The sequence below is a fragment of the Hyperoodon ampullatus genome (assembly GCF_949752795.1).
Source record: "Hyperoodon ampullatus genome assembly, chromosome: 6".
Classification (NCBI taxonomy): Eukaryota; Metazoa; Chordata; class Mammalia; order Artiodactyla; family Ziphiidae; genus Hyperoodon; species Hyperoodon ampullatus.
Window position 1 is genome coordinate 36,827,945 of NC_136919.1, and position 22,815 is coordinate 36,850,759.

At 42.7% G+C, this 22,815-nt stretch overlaps 1 protein-coding gene across 1 annotated transcript in view; it reads right to left on the reverse strand.

The window, feature by feature from the left end:
* Positions 1 to 2,368: 2,368 nt before the first annotated feature.
* The window catches only part of SUSD1 (sushi domain containing 1), a gene marked incomplete at its 5' end in the record, with an annotated part of 113,328 nt that continues 92,881 nt past the window's right edge, over positions 2,369 to 22,815 (reverse strand). Inside the window, 5 exons of the mRNA XM_079706884.1 lie at positions 2,369 to 2,578; positions 2,901 to 2,994; positions 11,151 to 11,190; positions 16,046 to 16,304; positions 20,502 to 20,598. Coding sequence (XP_079563010.1) covers position 2,578; positions 2,901 to 2,994; positions 11,151 to 11,190; positions 16,046 to 16,304; positions 20,502 to 20,598 — 491 coding nt within the window. The 3' untranslated portion in view covers positions 2,369 to 2,577. The remainder of the gene's footprint in view (positions 2,579 to 2,900; positions 2,995 to 11,150; positions 11,191 to 16,045; positions 16,305 to 20,501; positions 20,599 to 22,815) is intronic.

Here is a 22,815-nt window from a genome sequence, read left to right on the forward strand (position 1 = left end):
ATCTGGGCAACCCTCCATTTTGATTCCTAGTCTAGAAGGGAGCTCAAGACTGGATCTTGGCACTCGCCTCTACACACTGTCTCCAAGACAGTTAATAAGGAAAAGATCTTTCTTCCATCACTATCTGAGGATCTAGCTTTATTTAGTGGCACTCATAACCCAACTCTGAATGCTACCTGATCAGTCCGTCAACAGAAGGACCCTGCATGCTTCTAGAAAGACCCACTCTTGGTCTTCTGAGATGCTCTCTCCGCCTTAACCAGGAATCCACTTGGGAAGAAAAGGGACGGTATTGTGGTTAAGCTACCAGGCGAATTCAGAGAACTTAAGGCTGCCTTCATGTGCATGAGAAAATGATCAGAAAAGAACTGCAGGAAAATGGCACATCCTTCTTGCAAATGCTCAGCACCTACTTCTGTTAAGTATTAACACTGAGCAACTCTGTGCTATCGTTTGGAACATTTAGAGGAAGGGACAAAATCTATGGTTTTGTTATTTCAGTATTCTTTCATGAACTGCTTTTACATTTCTGCACTGTACCCAGAAGTACATTTTACTTCATATTTAGTCAGTTTTCTTAACGAGAAACTTTTCACACCAAGCAAATAGGACTTCTTCTTTTCAATGACAATTATGCTAAGTTCCCATGTGGACAAATGTAGCTTCTTTGGCAGTTAATTCTAGAACTTGAAATTAGGGGGACTACAGAAACATATGGTATTTACAGAACTGGTAAAAAATAATAATAAGGGGGAGAAACTCAGATTCTCTCTTTGGTTAGAGGAGGCTTGGAGGAAAATCCTTACTCATCAGAGACCCTACCTAATACTAAGCAAATAATTTGTAAAGATTCCAAATTTAATTCAAGAGCTGTGAAAACTGTATGAGTTTGAATTGTTGCACATAAAAATTAAAAGTCGGAAGCTATTTGTATTAGTCTATTGAGAGTTCTACTCTACAGTTCACCTGAATGAGAGCAGGAAGTGTTCTACATGTTGATCCTAAGTTGTAGTCTGAGACGACACCTCAGAGGACAAAGGACAATTATTCCTAATACTGCCCAGTACTGGCTGGGGCCAGGGCTGACAGCTGGCCTTGAAAACTCAAGCATCAGGGTATCACTTCCCTCTCTCTGACTCTTCCCAGTTGAGAGGATATGCTTTGGGTCAGATCCCCCTGGGGGAGCAGCTTCATAGAGAGTTGCCACCTGTTCCTATCATTGCTCATGTCTCCTCATCTGCCTACAAGCCCAGGCTGCTCAGATGTGTCCCTCACCGGTGCCCAGTGACCCGGTGGAGAACACACCAGCCCACCATGTGGGAAAGACTGTCCCTTTTCCTCAACACTGTGGTGTTGCCCAATTCTAGGACCACGTTCATATATGCTGCACCCCGAGTTGGGCAATATCACTGCCCCGCCACCCCTCCCCATGCTTTCTATTCTCTAGGCCTGGAGAGGGAGGGAGAAGGCAGAGGAGGACACCACCGTCACTTAGAGAAGCCACAAGCCTCTGTCCTTCTTCTCCCTTCGTTCCTTGCTGAGCCTTGGAGTTACACTGTTGGTTAGGGAGGAAAGTTCAAGAACACTGATTCGGGCTTTAAAAGTCAAATCGAATCCACTCCATCTGTAAATTCAGCATATTGACAGTAGGTCCGGGAAATGGTTCATGATAAAGTAACACTCATAGTTACTGATGTTGTAGATAAAAGGGATGATCGTGTCACCAGCGTTGTTCCCCTCCCCTGTAAACACAGGACTCTGGCCGTGGGCTTCATAGTGTTGCAACCCATTGTTACCACACCACCCCCAAGTCTAAAAGGAGGCACAGAGCATTTTTAGGAAATGTTCAGTGGAAAAAATAATTTGCCAAGGCTGTTTTAAACATTCATGTGGAAGAGAACTGTCTAACTTAACAGAATATTTTTACTGAAATGAAGACTTATGGCTTTTGAATACATATAAGACAAAAGGAACTGTATCAAAGCAACACTGCCTAACAGATATTGCAGGGAACTTACTGGGGTGGCCAGGCTAGCATACTTTCTAATTAGTGTGTCAACCAATTGTCGGAAAAGGGCTTCTAAAGTGTTTACCGTATTTGCCTATGTCAATGATCTCTAGCCTTTGCAATGACCTCCTTCATAAAGTCAAATTCTAGCCCACACTTAAGTCTATCTCATTACTTATTGTAAAAGAATGGATTCTGAATTAATGACAGAGATGCTATAAAGGAAGAGGCAGACAGTCTCTTGCATTCAGTGCCTAGAGGAGCTGACTCTCAGGCATCACTCAGAGGAGAACACAGGCCAGTCCATGTGACCTGTAGCCTGTGGTCAATATTACATTGTACATCAAGGTTCTCAAGTTCAGAGACACAGAACTGGTCGTGTAGCAGGGAAGACATCAACGATTCCCGAGTGTCCTCCTTTTGGGGGATTCCAAAGAGAGAGTCACTGTCTTGAATCCAGGAATGGGATTGCAGGCCCACGCACACACAGGGCCTTTGTGCAGACACCTGAGAAGCTGTCATAACATCTGCCCCAGCAGCAGTGCATTGTCTTCATGCAGCATTGGCAATCTAGACATGGTGGAGGAAAAGAGAGATCACTGACACAGGTTTTCCTGTGGTGCACCCCCGTGTGCACGGGAAGCGGTACAGGAGGTGAGCCACCACTCTGTGAGTGTTCAGGGCGCCATCACTGACCCTGCTCTCTTCCTGGGACTGGAGGGCATGCCCCTCCCTCCTGAGGTGCAGAGTTACCCATGCCTTTCACCTGCTGAGCCTGGGACAACCTCCCGCACTCCCCCTCTGACCCTCCTCAATCCCAGCTGTTCTCTCTGACTCCAGCCCCACCCTCCCTCCATTCCACTCATTCCTCAAAAATGACAGTCGCACATACCACACTGCTGAGAAGGAGAGGAATGCGAGGACAATCACAACAGCCAGGGAGCCTAGCCCAACGCCTACCATCTGCTGCAGCGTGAGAGATGAATCTGCGGGACAAAACCACACGCTGAACCCACAGAGCACAGAATCACGGCCCTCCCCGGAGGTGCACATCCACCTGTCCTCGCTCTGTTTTAACCAGAGGTTGGCCCCATTTAACAAACCATCCCAAGAATGCCCAGAGTTCCTCTGTGCCCCCTCAGTTGGCCCTGAGAACAGGGCATCAGGAAAAACCGTTCCACGACATTTTTGAAAAGGAAGCGTAAAACCGGGCCACATTCAAGTTACAAGGGATAAAAGCTGATTTGTTGGGCACACACATACAGCATCCTGTGTTGTGTGTGTTGGTCCTCTCTCAAGTCAATTACACTTGATCGATTTTTACCGGCAGTTTTCCTTTGCGTCGAGGAAGATGTCATTCTGATGTAATTTGGACTTTTGCTCCAAAAATGATAGCTCCAGTGATCAAATATAGCAAACAGGGACTTCCCTGGTGCTCCAGTGGTAAAGAATCTGCCACTGGGGGATGCGGGTTTGATCCCTGGTCGGGGAACTAAGATCCCACATGCTGCTGGGCAACTAAGTCCGCAAGCCACAACTATTAAGGTTGCTCGCCTCCACCAGAGCCTGCATGCCGCAAACTACAGAGCCCATGCGCTCTGGAGCCTGCGCGCCACACCTAGAGAAGAGAAAACCTGCTGCCACAAATAGAGAGAAGCCCGAGCACCACAATGAAGAGCCCGCATGCCACGACAAAAGATCCCTCAAGCCTCAACAAAGATCCCGCATGCTGCAACTAAGACCCGATGCAGCCAAAAATAATAATAATAATAAAAATATTAATAAAATAAATAAATAAATCTTTAAAAGAAAAACAAACATAGCAAACAAATCCTCTCTGTTGGGTAGAGTCATCTGTCATTTCCCCTACAGGAAGCAAGGGTAGTACCTCCCTGCTCTGTTCAGCAGGTTGCCGTGAAGATAAAATAAGAAAATTGATGTAAAAGCTCTTTGAAAGACATTCGTATGTTCTATTCAGAGGTGTACCGCATGTCAACTCCAGGGAGATCCCTGGCTGTTAACTGAAAAACACGCACATTTGAGTTGTACATTTGGGCCAAGTGACTAAGTCAGGGCATCATGTTCTAAACTAAAGATCTCATTTTAACTTGCAAACACTTACTTAGCACTTACTATGTGCCAGACACTGTTCTAAAACCTCTCCTAACCACCCACTGGGTACCATAATAATGGCACCAGGTATTATTACACTGGGTACTATTATTATTCCCACTTTATAGATGATGAATCCAGACATGGAGTGGTTAAGAAACTTGCCCAAGGTCACCCAGCTAGTAAATGACAGAGCCAGGATTCAAACCCAAGCTGCCTGGCTCCAGGGTCTTTGCTTTTGACCACAGCACCATGCTTTCCCAGTGCAGATCTGAATCCAGCTCTTTCTGCAGCAGAGTGGGTCATGTTCTCCCCCAGAAGTCAGGGGTGCTGGCCCAGATCTTTCCTCCACAGGCTGATGATTATGGGGCCTCGGGCTGTGGTTGCTCAAATTCCTCTTTGGAAGAACAAAAATCTGTACAATGGTGCCACCAGACATTGAGAAGATCTTGGGGGGCTGACTTTGCATGTATAGAATTAAAAATAAAAATACCACCAAGTCATGGAATAAGTTTAAGGGAGTGCAATCAATTCCAAATTTTTCCAGATGATTTGTTGCAGTTGTCATTGTTGGAATATCAAATTACAGTCATCCCTCGGTATCCATGGGGGATTGGTTCCAGGGCCCCCCTTGGATACCAAAATCCTCAGATGCTTGAGTCCCTGATGTAAAATGGTGTAGTATTTGCTTATAACCTACTGTATACTTTAAATCATCTCTAGATTATTTATAATACCTAAAACAACATAAATGCTATGTATATAGCTGTAAATACAACATATTCAATAAATTCTAGGTAAAGAGTTGCCAGTGTGCAGCAAATTCAAATTTTGCTTTTTGGAACTTTTTGGAATTATTTTTTCTGAATATTTTCAATCCATGGTTGGTTGAATCCATGAATGTGGAACCCGAAGATATGGAGGGCCAACTGTATTTCATTTGTCTGTACCCTCCTTTTACCAATGCACCAGGCATATGCTTAGTGCTCCCCCTGGGTAATCCAACACTGCCATTGAAGAGCTGAAAACAGCAAAAGCAAACATCTGTTACCATAAGGGGAGAGGGGCTTAAGAGGAAAAATAGCCCCTGGACTTGAGACCCTCAAAATATAGATGACTTATTTCCCTGGCAGTGAATGTAGCACATTTGAGAACAGTTCAAGCTGCTTAACTTTTTCATCATCAATTCTGTGCTGTCTAATACAGTAGCCGCTAGCCACAAGGTGGCTATCTAAATCTAAATTAATTTAAATTAAATTAGATTTAAAATTCAGTTTCTCAGTCATACTATTTTAAGTGCACATTTCAAGTGCCCAGTAGCCACAAGTGGTGAGTGGCTACCATACTGGACAACACAGCGTTAAAATCTTTCCATCACTGCAGAGACTTCTACTGATCAGCACTGCGCAGATCTCTACAACTAGGTTGAGAGCAGTTTGAGTCTACTGGAGACTCTACAGGAGAGCTGGCACCAGCAAAAGCAGCCATGGAACATATCTCTTGCTAAAGAGCCTGGCAAATCATTACCTCAGAAAATGTTGTCAAGAGACTTTCTAGAGGGACTTCCCTGGTGGCTCAGTGGTTAAGAATCCGCCTGCCAATGCAAGGGACATGGGTTCGATCCCTGGTCTGGGAAGATCCCACATGCCGCGGAGCGGCTAGGCCCGTGAGCCATGGCCGCTGATCCTGCGCGTCCAGAGCCTGTGCTCCGCAACGGGAGAGGCCACAACAGTGAGAGGCCCGCATACCGCAAAAAAAAAAAAAAAAAAAATCTACAAACAATAAATGCTGGAGAGGGTGTGGAGAAAAGGGAACCCTCTTTCACTGTTGGTGGGAATGTAAATTGATACAGCCATTATGGAGAACAGTATGGAGGTTCCTTAAAAAACTAAAAATAGAACTACCATATGACCCGGCAATCCCACTACTGGGCATATACCCTGAGAAAACCATAATTCAAAAAGAGTCACGTACCACAATGTTCATTGCAGATCTGTTTACAATAGCGAGGACATGGAAGCAACCTAAGTGTCCATCGACCGATGAATGGATAAAGAAGATGTGGCACATATATACAATGGAATATTACTCAGCCATAAAAAGAAACGAAACTGAGTTATTTGTAGTGAGGTGGATGGATCTAGAGTCTGTCATACAGAGTGAAGTAAGTCAGAAAGAGAAAAACAAATACCGTACGCTAACACATATATATGGAATCTAAAAAAAAAAAAAGGTTCTGAAGAACCTAGGTGCAGGACATGAATAAAGACACAGACGTAGAGAATGGACTTGAGGACACGGGGAGTGGGAAGGGTAAGCTGGGATGAAGTGAGAGAGTAGCATTGACATATATACACTACCAAATGTAAAATAGCTAGCTAGTGGGAAGCAGCCGCATAGCACAGGGAGATCAGCTCAGTGCTTTGTGACCACCTAGAGGGGTGGGATAAGGAGGTAGGAGGGAGACACAAGACAGAGGGGATATGGGGTTATATGCTCACATATAGCTGATTCACTTTGTTATACAGCAGAAACTAACACAACATTGTAAAGCAATTATACTCCAATAAAGATGTTAAAAAATAAAATAAAATGAGTGTGAGTGTATATGTGTATACATGCATGCACATAGTATATTCATAGATAATGTACACACTAGGCTTATACCTTGATATTAATCTTCTCTGGCTTATTTGATAAGTATTGCACCCACTATGCTTCTTTTCTCACCAGACTGTACTGTTGGTTCCCCAGTAATCATTCAACTCAATTCAATAAATTCTGACTGAGCACCTACTGTGTGCCAGGCACTGCTCCAGCCCTTCAAATGCTCTCTCTCAAGCGTACGAAATCTAGTAAGAAAAAACAAGTATACCAGTGACTCGAAAGTATGGCAGAATGGCTAAAGAGAGGGAGGGAGAGAGATCCTGCCCTGTTGAGGAAATTTAAAAAAGTGTCAAGGAGGAGATGGCATTTGATTTTAATCTTGAAGAACAGGAGGGGTTGTAACAAACAGAAATTACAGGAAGGTTATAGGGCAATCCAGGTGGAGGTAAGTACATAATCGTATGAGCAAGACATTAAGGAGAGAAAGAAAGGGCCATATCCAGAGAAGAGCTGGCACATCGGTTTGAATGGAGAAGAATGAGAGATGCAATCAGAAGGGTACATTGGTGTCCAACTGAGGCCTTGGAAACCAGAAAAAGAAATACTGGAGAACTGTGGAGGGAACATGTCAGGTGGTAGTGTAGGCTTGAGTGAAGAGGGAAGCCTGAACACTGTGATGGGAGATGAGAAAGAGGCTTGGCCAGTCATCCAAAGGCCTCTGCTCAGGGAGTAAACACAGAAATGACAGTCAAAGAGGTCTGCCCAAGTGCAAAATGTGGGCTAAATGAGAAAGAGGAGTAGTCACTAATGACTCAGAGCTTTCATGCCTATGACTAAAGGATGTTCCCTGATTACAGTTTATCATCATCTCACATATATCAAATGACCTTGCTCTGTGACTCAAGAAAGCACAGAATCATAGTACTTTGTGGCTGGAAGGGATCGCAGAGATCTTGGAGGAAGGCAACAGTGAACCAGCCAAGTTACATATAATTTCCAAGACACTCAGCTGATTAGTAGCAGGACTCGGGCAAAGAAGCCCAGGCCTCTGCACTTCCCATCAAACTGACTGCTGGCTCCCTGATAGTCATCACAAAGCTCTTTTAGGGGCAACGTGCAAAAGGTAAATAGCATAATTCATCAGAGGGCAAGGGCAAGAATGGGGCTGTTGCTTGGCATGAGTGAAGTGAAACAATTTGAGGACTTATTTGGATCCTAGTTCTCTCCAAATTACTTTCTGAAATGGCAGGCTCCAAAATTTTTGCAAAAGGAGACTGCCAGGTGAGCGCACAACCCATTCCGTATGTAGATGTATATCTGCTAGAGCTGCCTTCAAAATTTCAACATAACTGGGTTTTCTATTATCTCAGCTCTTTCCAGTAGCTTGAATTCAAAGGTTCAGATTCTCTTTCAACATGAGGGGAAAAAAGCATTGCCAAAAGCCACTTAGATATTTCCAAAGCAAAATCCTTCCTGTTAACTTAATCACAGTAGAATGACTGTAGCCAGCTCTTTGGCCATTTCTTCTACCCAGTTTGAGTTTGTTAATCACACTGAACAGCTGCTGAAAGCAGCGGATTCTGGAAGCTATTGTATCTGTGCCTGTCCATGATGCTTGCACATCTCCATTCTTCTGGTAAAAGCGCCTCTTTTCCTGTAGGAACTCCATCCCACCCTTAAATCTCCAGGGAATGGATTGGCAGAAAAATTTCCAAATGTTGGAATGCATGATTGTTTCTTGTGGCCATCATTCAATTCTAAGAAAGGGGCTTAGTCTATCTGCACGCAGAAATGTAAGAGCGCACATCTTTGTTAAGAGAGGCCCTCACTCATGGACATATATACACTACCAAATGTAAAATAGATACCTAGTGGGAAGCAGCCGCATAGCACAGGGAGATCAGCTCGGTGCTTTGTGACCATCTGGAGGAGTGGGATAGGGAGGGTGGGAGGGAGATGCAAGAGGGAGGGGATATGGGGATATATGTATATGTATAGCTGATTCACTTTGTTATACCGCAGAAACTAACACACCATTGTAAAGCAATTATACTCCAATAAAGATATTAAAAATATACAGAGAGAAAATGCAAAAAAAAACAAAACAAAAAAAGAGGCCCTCACTTATGATGCTAAGTGAAATAAGTCAGACAGAGAAAGACAAATATGGAATGATCTCACTTATACATGGAATCTAAAAAAGCTGAATTCGTAGACATAGAGAATAGAACGGTGGTTGCCAGGGGCTAGGGGGTAGGGGAAACGGGGAGATGATGGTCAAAGGGTACAAACTTCCAGTTGTAAGATAATTAAGTTCTGGGACATATTCTAATGTACAGCATGTTGACTGTAGTTAACAGTACTGTATTGCACACTTGAAAGATATTAGGAGAGTAGTTCTTAAATATTCACACATACATATACACAAATTATATATATAAATATATACGTATACCTATATACATAAATTACATATATATACGGTGATTATGTGAGGTAATGGAGGTATTAACTAACCTTACTGCGGTAATCATTTTGCAATAAGTAAGTGAATCAAATCATCACATTGTACACCTTAAACTCACACAACGTTATATGTAAATTATTTTCTCAAGAAAATTGAAAAAAGAGAGAGAGGCCCTTGCTGCCTGGCAATGTACAATCCAAGATGGCTGACAGTCAGGTAATGTGCCTTGCCCAGTTGAAAATCCATGTCCCCTACCCTTGTTGAAGAGATAAATACATGGGAAATGAGATTAGGGGATAAGCAGAAAACGAAGGAAGCTTATTTCTCCAGGTTCCTCCCAAACATTTCCTGCTAGGTACCCTCTACAGACAGGGTAACAAATCCCCCAATTGTAAGGCACCATCCACTGGAACCCTCCTGGAAGCACCCCAGCCTATTGTTTTATGATGCTCTTAGGTGAGGGACAGGATGTAAGGAGTTAAACCGATACTCTGGGCTAAAAGCAGAATTCCTCAGGCTGTTGCTAGGATTCATGAACCACAAGGAAAAGTTCCAGACTCAAAAGGTCATAAACTTGACAAGATTTCTGGTATTAGCTACAAACTAATGGAATTCTTATGAATCAAATCCAGTGGCTGGCTGCCTGCTGGTTTAAAGAAATGTACTGCCAGGGAAATCCCAGCCTGGCAAAGAAGGACCTGTGATTGCTCAATCCCTAAGGCAACTCCGCCACCCAGATAACTGCCCCCATGAAGCAGAAGGTTTAAGTTGTAGGCACTCAGTGGGGCTCCTTCTCTCTGCATCTCTTAGGGAAGGCTCTGGAGGAAAGGGACAAGGCTGCTCTCCCATCAGGCAGAGCCCGAGGCAGCCAAAACTAACTGACCAAGCGACCCATTCTGCTGCCAGGGCAGGAGATGCTTGCTTTTCCTGTCCAGCAGGATGTGGTCCTTGTTATCGGCCCCCTGGCCACTGCACGGTTCTTTATCTTTTCTTCCTTTCTAAATGAACATACTTATTGTGATTATCCACCTTTCCCTTTCATATTATATACTGTGGTTTGAGAATGATTAAGTTTGCCATTTAATCATAGATTGCTAACAGATCATGAGAAGCACATCTAGATTAATTAGATCAAGAGGGACAGATCATCCCCAGGAACCCTGGTCTTGGAGTTGGATTCAGTAAGAGATCCACCTTTGAGCTGTCTTCTACTTGGGTTCCATTTTTGGTTGTATGGAGGATAATTTCACTTTCTTAATGGAGGGTGTTTTTCTAAATAGTGTATGTGTATGTGTGTGCACATGCTAAGTAGCCAAATGGTTGAAAGTAGTGGACTGCTTGTGGCTCTTTGTTTTGGTCTGCCAACATGGTTTTCTGTGCTTCTTCCTGATGGGGATCATGTCCCCCTCTCAATGCAACCCTGGTGAGGTTGCTGATCACATTGATCTGCCCCCAAGCAGCCATAAGAGTAAGCCCCAAACCCATGGTAGGCTAATCATACTACCCTATCTCCTCTTAATAGTGATTCATCCAATGGATAGTCACTTAGCTAGGAGAAGAGACTCCCTGAATTGAAAAACTGTCTGTTCCCACTGAAGTGGCTAAGCTGGGGCAGCTGGTTCCCCACCACCACCACCACCACATAGCTTATAGTAGAAGAAAATGAGGCCAACTCACACTTAGAGAGGAGATAGAGACAGATAGAAAGGGACAGTCCTACTTATGGTATTGAGTCCCAAGTCCCAGTTTCTGGAGGCCTGGTGATGCCACTCTGGTTCTAATTCCATAAGTTCCCACCCCTCATCCTTTTCAGCTATGGTTTTTTGTAGGCTAGTCTGAGATGCGTTTTTGTCACCTGTGACAATTTAAAAAGAAATCTCATTAACATATACTTGATGCTGCAGAGTGGACAGAGGAGAAATAAGGAGAACAGTCTTAGGCAGAAAATGGTTTTACCTTTTACCTGAGCCCAAACTGCACAGGAGCGTCTTCTCACCTATAAAGGAAAACACAGCAACACATATAATTGGGTGGCATGTGATGTCAGTTTAAATAACATACTTTAGCCCTCCAAGTTGCAGGGTTTTATCTCTTATTTTGGACCACACGATCTTTAAAATCTCTTCTAGTTCTAACATCTTACAATTTAGCCTTATGATCACCAAGTGTTCGAAGGGACTGGCGTGGGCAGCAGAGACAGAAGTGACCCTAGGAATGGATGACCCTAAAGCTTTCCAATGGATCTCAGGAAGCACATGCTATGAGGAAAGAGCAGGGATGGTGGTAAGTTCCATTCCCCTTGCCAGCTCTCAGCAACTGGCACTGACTGCCTGGAGAGCTACAGTATGTTGAAAAGGATTCTGGGGTCACATCCAGGTTCAGCAAGAAGTAGTGATGCATGTTATGTGCAAGGCTATGAGACGGCCTAGTATATACGAATACTTCACTTCTCTAGATGATATTTACCAGGCAAACTCAGTTACCCAAAACATAGCCAAGAACCAGGAAGAAAGCTAAAGGAACATGTATGAAATTTCATCCATGGTAGAAGCAACCCACAAACTCATTGGAATGAAATACCTTCTCTTCTTCTCCCCTGCTGATATTATAGGCACATTTGTCTGTTAGGGATGCTAGGATTACTGTTGATCTATGATAAAAGTCAGCAAAAAGTTTCCCAAAGGAAACCAAATAGTAGAGGTTAGAGAAAGATCCCTTCAACTTCATTAAGTAATTCTCTTTCAAGTGACAGCCTTAGTCATTCTTGGTTTATTTTATTAAAAATTGAAAAACTATATTTACACTGATAAATTCTGGGAAAAGCTTAAAATGGCCACAAGGTTTTGAATGTGACTAAATTTTGCCTTGATGCTTAGTGCATCAAGTGCATTTAATAAAAGATAACATGCAATTCCTATACACTAATGATGAAAAATCTGAAGGAGAAATTAAGGAAACACTCCCATTTACCACTGCAACAAAAAGAATAAAATACCTAGGAATAAACCTACCTAAGGAGACAAAAGACCTGTATGCAGAAAAGTATAAGACACTGATGAAAGAAATTAAAGATGATACAAACAGATAGAGAGATATACCATGTTCTTGGATTGGAAGAATCAACATTGTGAAAATGACTATACTACCCAAAGCAATCTACAGATTCAACGCAATCCCTATCAAACTACCAATGGCATTTTTCACAGAACTAGAACAAAAAATTTCACAATTTGTATGGAAACACAAAAAAACCCATAATAGCCAAAGCAATCTTGAGAAAGAAAAATGGAGCTAGAGGAATCAGGCTCCCTGACTTTAGACTATACTACAAAGCTACAGTAATCAAGACAGTATGGTACTGGCACAAAAACAGAAATATAGCTCAATGGAACAGGATAGAAAGCCCAGAGATAACCCATGCACATATGGTCACCTTATTTTTGATAAAGGAGGCAAGAATATACAATGGAGAAAAGACAGCCTCTTCAATAAGTGGTGCTGGGAAAACTGGACAGCTACATGTAAAAGAATGAAATTAGACAACTTCCTAATACCATACACAAAAATAAACTCAAAGTGGATTACAGACCTAAATGTAAGGTCAGACACTATAAGACTCTTAGAGGAAAACATAGGCAGAACACTGTATGACATAAATCACAGCAAGATCCTTTTTGACCCACCTCCTAGAGAAATGGAAATAAAAACAGAAATAAACAAATGGGACCTAATGAAACTTAAAAGCTTTTGCATAGCAAAAGAAAACATAAACAAGATGAAAAGACAACCCTCAGAATGGGAGAAAATATTTGCAAATGAAACAACTGACAAAGGATTAATCTCCATAATTTACAAGCAGCTCATGCAGCTCAATATCAAAAAACAAACAACCCAATCCAAAAATGGGCAGAAGACCTAAATAGCCATTTCTCCAAAGAAGATATACAGATTGCCAACAAACACATGAAAGGATGCTCAACATTACTAATAATTAGAGAAATGCAAATCAAAACTACAATGAGGTATCACCTCACACGGGTCAGAATGGCCATCATCAAAAAATCTAGAAACAATAAATCCTGGAGAGGGTGTGGAGAAAAGGGAACCCTCTTGCACTGCTGGTGGGAATGTGAATTGGTACAGTCACTATGGAGAACAGTATGGAGGTTCCTTAAAAAACTACAAGTAGAACTACCATATGACCCAGCAATCCCACTACTGGGCATATACCCTGAGAAAACCATAATTCAAAAAGAGTCATGTACCAAAATGTTCATTGCAGCTCTATTTACAATAGCCCGGAGATGGAAACAACCTAAGTGTCCATCATCCAATGAATGATAAAGAAGATGTGGCACATATATACAATGGAATATTACTCAGCCATAAAAAGAAACGAAATTGAGCTATTTGTAATGAGGTGGATAGACCTAGAGTCTGTCATACAGAGTGAAGTAAGTCAGAAAGAGAAAGACAAATACCGTATGCTAACACATATATATGGAATTTAAGAAAAAAAAATGTCATGAAGAACCTAGGGGTAAAACAGGAATAAAGACACAGACCTACTTGAGAATGGACTTGAGGATACGGGGAGGGGGAAGGGTAAGCTGTGACAAAGCGAGAGAGTGGCATGGACATATATACACTACCAAACGTAAGGTAGATAGCTAGTGGGAAGCAGCCGCATAGCACAGGGAGATCAGCTCGGTGCTTTGTGACCGACTGGAGGGGTGGGATAGGGAGGGTGGGAGGGAGGGAGACGCAAGAGGGAAGGGATATGGGAACAGATGTATATGTATAACTGATTCACTTTGTTATAAAGCAGAAACTAAAACAAAAATTGTTAAATGGTAAATTTTATGTGTATTTTACCACAATTAAAAATAAATATTAAAAATAATCACTGCAAAATGTCTGAGTATTAGATGGTGATGGTTGCATTACCACCATCTTGTAAACATATTAAAAACCACTGAATTGTACACTTTAGAATTATATGAATCGCATCTCAGTAAAGCTGTTTTTAAAAGAAAAATAAATAAATAAATCACTACTGATTTTAATATGACTGCAACACTAATATATTTGAAACCCACAGGGGAAGTAATAGCAATTCAAATATGTGAGTCCAAATATAAATGATTTCAAAGAACAAGCACGTGTTCCACTTAGCTGTATGAAAAAGAGGCATCAATGACATCACAGGAAAGTTCCCTATAAACTAGAACTCTTATCGTAACCTCCCACTTCATTCCCTCTGTGCCCCAAATTGATATTGATTCATATTGAAGCCCTAACCCCCAATGTGATGTTATTTGGAGACAGGGCCTTTGGAATGTAATTAGGTTTAGATGAGGTCATGAGGGTAGGGCCCACATGATGGGATCAGGGTCCATAAGATGAGGAAGACTGATCAGAGCTCACTCAGTCCCCACCACATGAGGACACAGCAAGAAGGCAGCTGTCTGCAAGCCAGGAAGAGGGTCCTCCCCAGGGAACCAAAGCAGCCTGCACCTTAATCTTGGACTTCCCCATCTCCAGAACTATGAGAAATAAATGTCTGTTGTTTAAGTCACGCAGTCTATGGTATTTTGAAATGGAAGCCCAAGATAACTAATACACCCTCCCAGACCAAAGTCTGAATCTGAGACAGCAGCTCTCTGAGCAATCTCTAAGTTGCACACATATGGTGCTGCCAGTGTTGTCTATGGCTAGAAACACCAAGTCAGGATCTCCGGGTAATTTACCAGCAAGGAGGCCTTGTCTAAGTCATAAACACCTGTGGAACAAATTCAGGGCAATATATTCTGGACTTTAGTCTTCCAATTCTTAATCCCTACATAATTGCCACAAAACACCACCAGAACTTTTTGCTACTTGGAAATATTCTTAGTTTTATATCAAGCATGATAATGGCACATTGACTTGAGTCCTATACAGAACTTAATTGCGTGTTTCAGTTTTAAATATGTGATGAACCTTACACGATGGCTCAAATTCATCAGTCAAGAGATATTTCTATTAATATTATTTTTTCTAGTTTCCATTACCAACCGATATGAATTGATACCAAACCTTGAGTCCTCCTAAGGCAACGATCACAATGCTTCTTCTAGATCTTCCACCCCTGACTGACCCATCCAGCTCTTGCTATTCTGCTTGTCCAGCTCATTATATTTATTAATTCTTTTTTTTTTTTGCCGCACTGCATGGTAGATGGGATCTCAGTTCCCCGACCAGGGATCAAACCTGCGCCCCCCTGCGTTGGAAGCACAGAGTCTTAACCACTGGACTGGCAGGGAAGTCCCCATCTATTCATTCTGAAATGAATATATAGTTTTATGTCTCAAGAAAGAACCAGCACTGGAAAAACATAGCCTTTCAAAGGATGGAGAGAGGAGAGTGAGGCTTACGCAATAGCCAAGGAAATAACAGAAGCAGAAAATAGAGCCAGAAAATAGTGCTGAGCTTAATCTGCCCCTCCTGCTGGCTTCCTGGAGAATGAGGAGAGGCAGCAGTCTGGCAGGAGTACGGGGAAGTGACAGAAAGATCTAGATGTTCCTCTCCAACTTAGGCTTCAACAGTGCAATAGAATGAGGGCATTTGTGAAGCTTAAGAAGAAGAATCCAAACTAATTCAGTCCAAACAGGTCCCCCAGCAAGTTCAGAATATCAGCCTCCAAAAAGGTTTCACCTGCTCATCCTTTATAAAGTGAAAAGATTCAACACATTCTTATTGTTCTTACAAGCAGTGTTCATCTCAAATATTGGGAAAACAAATGTTCAAATATTTAAATTTCACATGAAGAGGAAAATATAGAATTCACAAGAGTTTTTAAAGAAATATACCTTATTCCATTCACTTGTGATTCGTAATATAATGCAGTAATCATTCCCTATTTTCAAGGGTGCATTATAATATTTCCCATAGTACAGCCTGTCTCCAATAGATATCTCCATGGCATCATCAGGAACATCCTTGGCGAGCAGTTCTGCCGTCACATATCCATCAGCACCAGAAGCATTGCTGAAGAATGAGGTAGCCTCTTCAGAATCACAAACAAATGTGCTTTGGAGGGCCAGGGGAAGCACTAACACCTGATATGAACTGGAAGAGAAAAGAAAATGTCTATCAGATCCTTGCTTGGGGGATTCGTTCATTCATTTATTCGTATTTGTTGAGCACCTGCTATGAGATCAACACTTTTCTAGACACTGGAGATGCAACACTGGATAAAAGTCCTTGCCCATGTGGGATTTATGGTCTGACAGCTCCCACAGTCATGGAACTCCAGTTGGAACCAACAGTGTTAATGCCAGATGACACTGGGTGAGGGATCTCTCCAAGTTCTGGCTGCAGATGGCTATCCGGTAAATCCTCTTTAGCTGGGAGAAGTTGCTGCACGAGTATATGTGTCTTAAAGTTGATCTAATCAGTGATTTTCACATGGGCAAATAAAGCCCAGCTGTGGAAAGGGTTTAGTAGTCACATGGAGGCCAAATGCCTACAAGAGTTAATGCACTAAGTCTGCAAAAAGGCTCCACGCAATCACATGCAGTACCTAAAACGGAACTCATGTGATTTACACTCCCTCCAGTTCACGTACTGATACCAAAGTTCCTGTGAAATGAATGAGAAGCATGGAGTACAGATCACCATGAGTTCATCTAGTCTGACAATATCCTGAAAGAGCCGGAAAGGGAAAATCTCATATGCTCCCTGGATGTGGACAAAGAAACACGCTAGCAATCAGGTGTCATTTTTGTCATGTGTTTTAGTATTATTTATCCCACCAAATAGAAAATCTGTCAGTGAAAGGAAGTGTAAGAACAAAAACACTCTGAGAGACCTACTAGAGAATGGACTTGAGGACACGGGGAGGGGGAAGGGTAAGCTGTGACAAAGCAAGAGAGTGGCATGGACATATATACACTACCAAACGTAAGGTAGATAGCTAGTGGGAAGCAGCTGCATAGCACAGGGAGATCAGCTAGGTGCTTTGTGACCACCTAGAGGGGTGGGATAGAGAGGGTGGGAGGGAGGGAGACGCAAGAGGGAAGAGATATGGGAACATATGTATATGTATAACTGATTCACTTTGTTATAAAGCAGAAACGAACACACCACTGTAAAGCAATTATACTCCAATAAAGATATTTAAAAAAATTAAAAAACACTCTGAGAATGAATCACGCCTTTCTTTTTATTCCCATCTATTTGGGACTCATCTCCTGCCTCTAGTATAGTAGGTGTTGGGATGTCTGCTTTTTCTATCAGGCTTGATAGCAGGGATTTGAATGATTTACTCTTTTTTTTTTTTTGTAAGTTCATAGGGGTGCTTTTTTTTTTAACATCTTTATTGGAGTACAATGGCTTTACAATGGTGTGTTAGTTTCTGCTTTATAACAAAGTGAATCAGCTATACGTATACATATATCCCCATATCTCCTCCCTCTTGCATCTCCTTCCCACCCTCCCTATCCCACCCCTCTAGGTGGTCACAAAGCACTGAGCTGATCTCCCTGTGCTATGCGGCTGCTTCCCACTAGTTATCTATTTTACATTTGGTAGTGTATATATGTCCATGCCACTCTCTTCGTCCCAGCTTACCCTTCCCCCTCCCCGTGTCCTCAAGTCCATTCTCTACATCTGCGTCTTTATTGAATGATTTACTCTTGTATCCTTGCAAATCCTTGCACAGCTCTTTGGCTGTGACTGATTCCTCACTAATGTTTCTTGAGTTGAAATTTCAGTAAAGAAGAAAAACATGCATCAGCACCAAATACGATTAGGGTACTTTCCAAAACTCATTAGCACACATAATTCTATTTTACCAATAAGTATACGCTTCCTGCTCTGCATTCCTAACGCCCTATCTCCTGCTTCCTAAGAGCTCATGAGTTACTAGGTTAAGAAAAGGGAGTCCTCCCCAACAGCAGGTGTTGGATTTGGAAACTATCCACCAACCAGGCTCCCCAAATTCCTAGGTGTCCTCAGGCCCCTGATTTCCACAAAGTTTCTGGGTTCACTTTCAGCATAGGGCTTTCTACAAAAGGGACAAAGTAAAGGCTGCTGGGCAATGAGTTGTCACTGCCATCACCAGTAAACATTTACTAAGCCTCCACTGCCGACAACGGAACACTTATAACAACAAACTTTCCTGGGGACTTGAAGACATCCCTATGAATCATTGCCACAGGTAAGAAAGTAAATAGGCAGCAGACTCCATGCTGTCCGTAAGTACATCTTCAAGTCCCTCTCATCTTTCCATGTAGGTGGTGATATTCAAGTGAAAGTTCAAGGCTCACCTGAACTCTTTTGGTTCTGAACGTTGCCCAGTAGAGGCACCATTCATGACGCATAAAGCAGTCTCCCAAATTAGCATGATCATAATCACCCGAGTTGCTTGATAATTGCACAAATTCCCAGCCCCCATCCCAGACCTACTGAATCAAAATCTCCAGTAGAGTCTCAGAATTCATACAGCTGATAAAGCACCCCAGGTACACTTGTAATCTGGAAAGTGTGGGAGACACTAGCATTAAGAGAGCCCAGCCACAGGCTGCATCATCCACCCAAGATCACCAAGCTAAGGAAGGGAGTGTGGCCCCAGAGCCCCTGCTCCACCATGTGCCCAAGCCACTGTCCCCTGACAATGTACAAGGCAGACTCCGGACTGTAACACACTGGCGGTGCTGCTACCCCCAGCTCAAACCAGGTAGTCGGGCCAAGAAAACCCCCCAACTGCCTGCTGGTAATTAGCTCCAATGATGTTGGGGAAGCAGTTGTGGCTGTTTAGAGCATGACTGCTCTGGAAGGACTTCTCCCCTCTTTCTCACCACCACCCTCCCTTGAATGACTCACAGATCTCCACTTCCTGTTTTGGAGGCACTGGCCGGCACAGAGCCACAAGGATAGACTGTCATTTGGCTTTTCTTTCTGCCTTACATAATCATCTGGCCTAAATATCACGTACGTCTTGCAAATTCTCTCAGGCAGTGAGATCACAACTTCTGTTCTCCTTATAGCAACAGAATTACAATGCCTTCCAGTAACTTGTCAGGAATCAAGAAACAGAACAACTTAGGCCATATCCATGCCTGGAAAGACTTTTGAGCACTTACTGAACTCAAACTAATAGACACAAAAAGCTCAAGTTTCATTACAAATGGACACATAATATCGATGCTTTCTTTTTTATAGTTTTGTGATACCTCACAAATTTTACCTTGATTGTACAGCAGGGTCATTAGACCGAAGGGTCAGGAGAGACATAGGTGGTGTAAGTTAGGTCAAGGAAACAGGTTGTTGCCATCTCCTTGATTTGTTACTGTCAGTAAGTTACTCATCTCTCCAGGCAAACCTCAATCTTCCTCTCTAAAAAGGGAATAATTCTGCTTTCCTAATCCTGCCATGACCTTTGTAAATAAAAAGCTTAATTGCACACAAGGTAGTCCAGCAACTGAGGTAAATTAATTCCATCCTAATACCACCTGGAGTCCCAGAAGCAGTTGTTAACAATGCAGTGTCTTGCTCACATCTCAATACATGAATGAATTAAAAGAATTATCCAAATGACTCTTCCAGAAATCACTGCACACATGGGAGTGGGGGAGGGAGAGGGATGGACTGGGAGTTTGGGGTTGGTAGATGCAAACTATTATTTTAGAATGGATAAACAACAAGGTCTTAATGTATAGCTCAGGGAACTATATTCAATATCCTGTGATAAACCATAATGGTAAAGAATATTTAAAAAAAAGAATGTCTATATGTGTATAACTGAGTCACTCTGCTGTACAGCAGAGATTGTAACAACATTGTAAATCAACTATACTTCAATAAATAAATAAATAAATAAGAAAGCACTACACCGCCCCCCCCCAAGATCATCCTTAAATAAAGGAAAATATATTCTGTCTTTGGTAAATGAAATGATGCTCCTGATCCACCATCACTAAAGGATGTACCTGGAGGTGTGAGTGCAAAGTGATAGCCTGACATGTCACGGGCACCCAACCAGTGCTCATCTAATGACCAGTGGAACGGATTTAATTTCTCAAGCTCAGCTGCCCAAATGCTTGTCTCTGGTACTTTACAAGTCTCTCTATTCATTAGGGAGGGTGCTAGTTGGAATTAAAGGCCCAGTCTGTACCCAAGGAAACAAAAAATGAGGCCCTGACTGCACTGACTCAACTACTCCAGTGAAGCCACCTAAAGAAGTCTCCTCCTCACTCAAATCAAAGTTTTCAAAACACTCCACGGAGATCACTGGGCAGCCATGGAAAAGAGGCCTCTACTGACCTGATGGGTCCATTTTTCTCCTTGGCTTTCCTCAGTCTCAGGCGTGGTAAAGGCCCTCCGTGCACAGTGAAAAAGTCTACTTCCGGAAGGGGAGGCTCTGAAAACATGTTGAAAAGAAGAAAGGGGGTATGATCAGAACGAGCAGAAGCATGAAAAAGTGGTCCTGGGCTTCCCTGGTGGTGCAGTGGTTGGGAGTCCGCCTGCCGATGCAGGGGACATGGGTTCGTGCCCCAGTCCGGGAGGATCCCACATGCCACCGAGCGGCTGGGCCCGTGAGCCATGGCCGCTGAGCCTGCACGTCTGGAGCCTGTGCTCCGCGACGGGAGAGGCCACAGCAGTGAGAGGCCCGCGTACTGAAAAAAAAAAGTGGTCCTCATGGGGCATCAACAGGAAAGTTTTCATGTAAGAAGAGATGAGCAAATTCAGACACATGCTCCGACATGGATGAATCTTGAACACATTAGGCTAAATGAAATAAGCCAGACACAGAAGGACAACTATTGCATGATTCCACTTACATGAAATATCTGGAACAGGTAAATCCATAGAGACAGAAATAGATTAGAGGTTGCCAAGGGTTGAGGGGGTGTGTAGGAAATGGGGAGTTATTGCTTAATGGTCAACAGAGTTTCTGCCTGGGGTGAAAACATTTTAGAAATAGATAATGGTGACGGTTTACAACATTGTGAATGTACTTAATGCCAATAAATTGTGTCCTGAAAAGTAATTAAAATGGTACATTTTATGTTGCATATATTTTATTACAATTAAAAAAAAAATGATGCCCCAGCACTGACAGATGGTGGATGCTGTGGGCATTTCAATTAACTTGGTAAATAGGTTCTTATTTGGTGGGGAGACCAGCTTATCAGACTTCTAGATCCTTTAGGAACAGTTTATTTATTATTATTATTATTATTATTACTATTATATATATATTTTTTGGCTGCACCATGCAGCTTGTGGGATCTTAGTTCCCCCACCAGGGATCGAACCTGTGTCCTCGGCAGTGAAAGCACAGAGTCCTAACCTCTGGACCACCGGGGAATTCCCTAGACTTCTAGATCCTTTATAATCGCACAGCTGTCTGTCCTTATCTTGCTGTCCCCAGCAACCAGATTTCCCAAGTAGATATTCCACAGGGAGGAGAGTGTTGGTTGATTGGTTGACACCAGCGTTCTAGCATCTAACTGGGAGTTATATTCATGGTATAAATGTACCAGCTGCCACTCTGCCTTGTGAGTAACACAGCTTACATGTGTTGGGCACACAACACATATATAGATGTGTCCTATATATGCCTCATCTCATTTAATCTTCTCCACAGTGCTATCAAGTGGATGAGATTTATAAAGGGAGGGAGGAAAAAAGAGAAGAATAAAATATGAACACCACCTCCCCTGAAATTCCTCTGAATCCTGCCACAGTGAAATTTCGACTAAGAGGCCAAAATAGACACTCAAGACTCTATTTACCCAATTAGAAAATAGCTTTGGGGTGGAAATTCTCAATTCAAATTATAATAAATAAAAACTTAGACCTTCCTAGCTAATTTTTAAAGCTCTACTGAATATGTTATTCATACACTGCCTTTCAACAAATATTTATTAGCCACCTCTATGTGAGGCTGGGAGAAACAGCTATGGAAGACATGGTTTCTGCTTTCCAGGAGCTCAGAGTCTAATAGTGGAGAAAGTCTTATAAACAGGCAGTGCTTGGAACTACGAGAAAGTTCCACAAGAGGGTGGTGGGAGTGCAGAGGAAGAACACCAAGGGCAGGGGGGTGAGCCTATCAAATACAGAAACAGACTCAGGGGCAGGAGGTGAGAGAGAGTGCGGGCTGAGACAGAACCGCAGGAGTTCAGTGTGTCTGAAAGGTTGAGTCCCAGCTGGGTAGAAGTGGGCAATAAAGTGAGACATGTGAGTATAGGTCAGATCTGAGGTCCTAGAAATAACGAGAAGCCACCTAACGATGCTTAGCAGATGTGTATTTTAGAAATACAATTTGGACCGCCTGTTGGAGGATGAATTGGAAAAGAGCAAAAGCACAGGTTCTCCAAAATCTAGGTAAGAAGTGCCTGAGGTCTGAAGCGAGTGATGGCCCTCGGAAGGCAGAAGAGGGGGCAGATGGAGGAGACACGTGGGGCGGAGACGGAACAGAAGGTGGTGGAAGATAAGGGAGGGGAAGGAATCTGGGCTTTGGTTTTGGCCACTGAGTCAGTGGTGATGTCATTCATCAAGGTCTGCAGGGAAGGTTCAGACGCAGCTCACTTCTAGACCTGTTAAGTTTGAAGTGCTTGTGAAATCGTCCAGC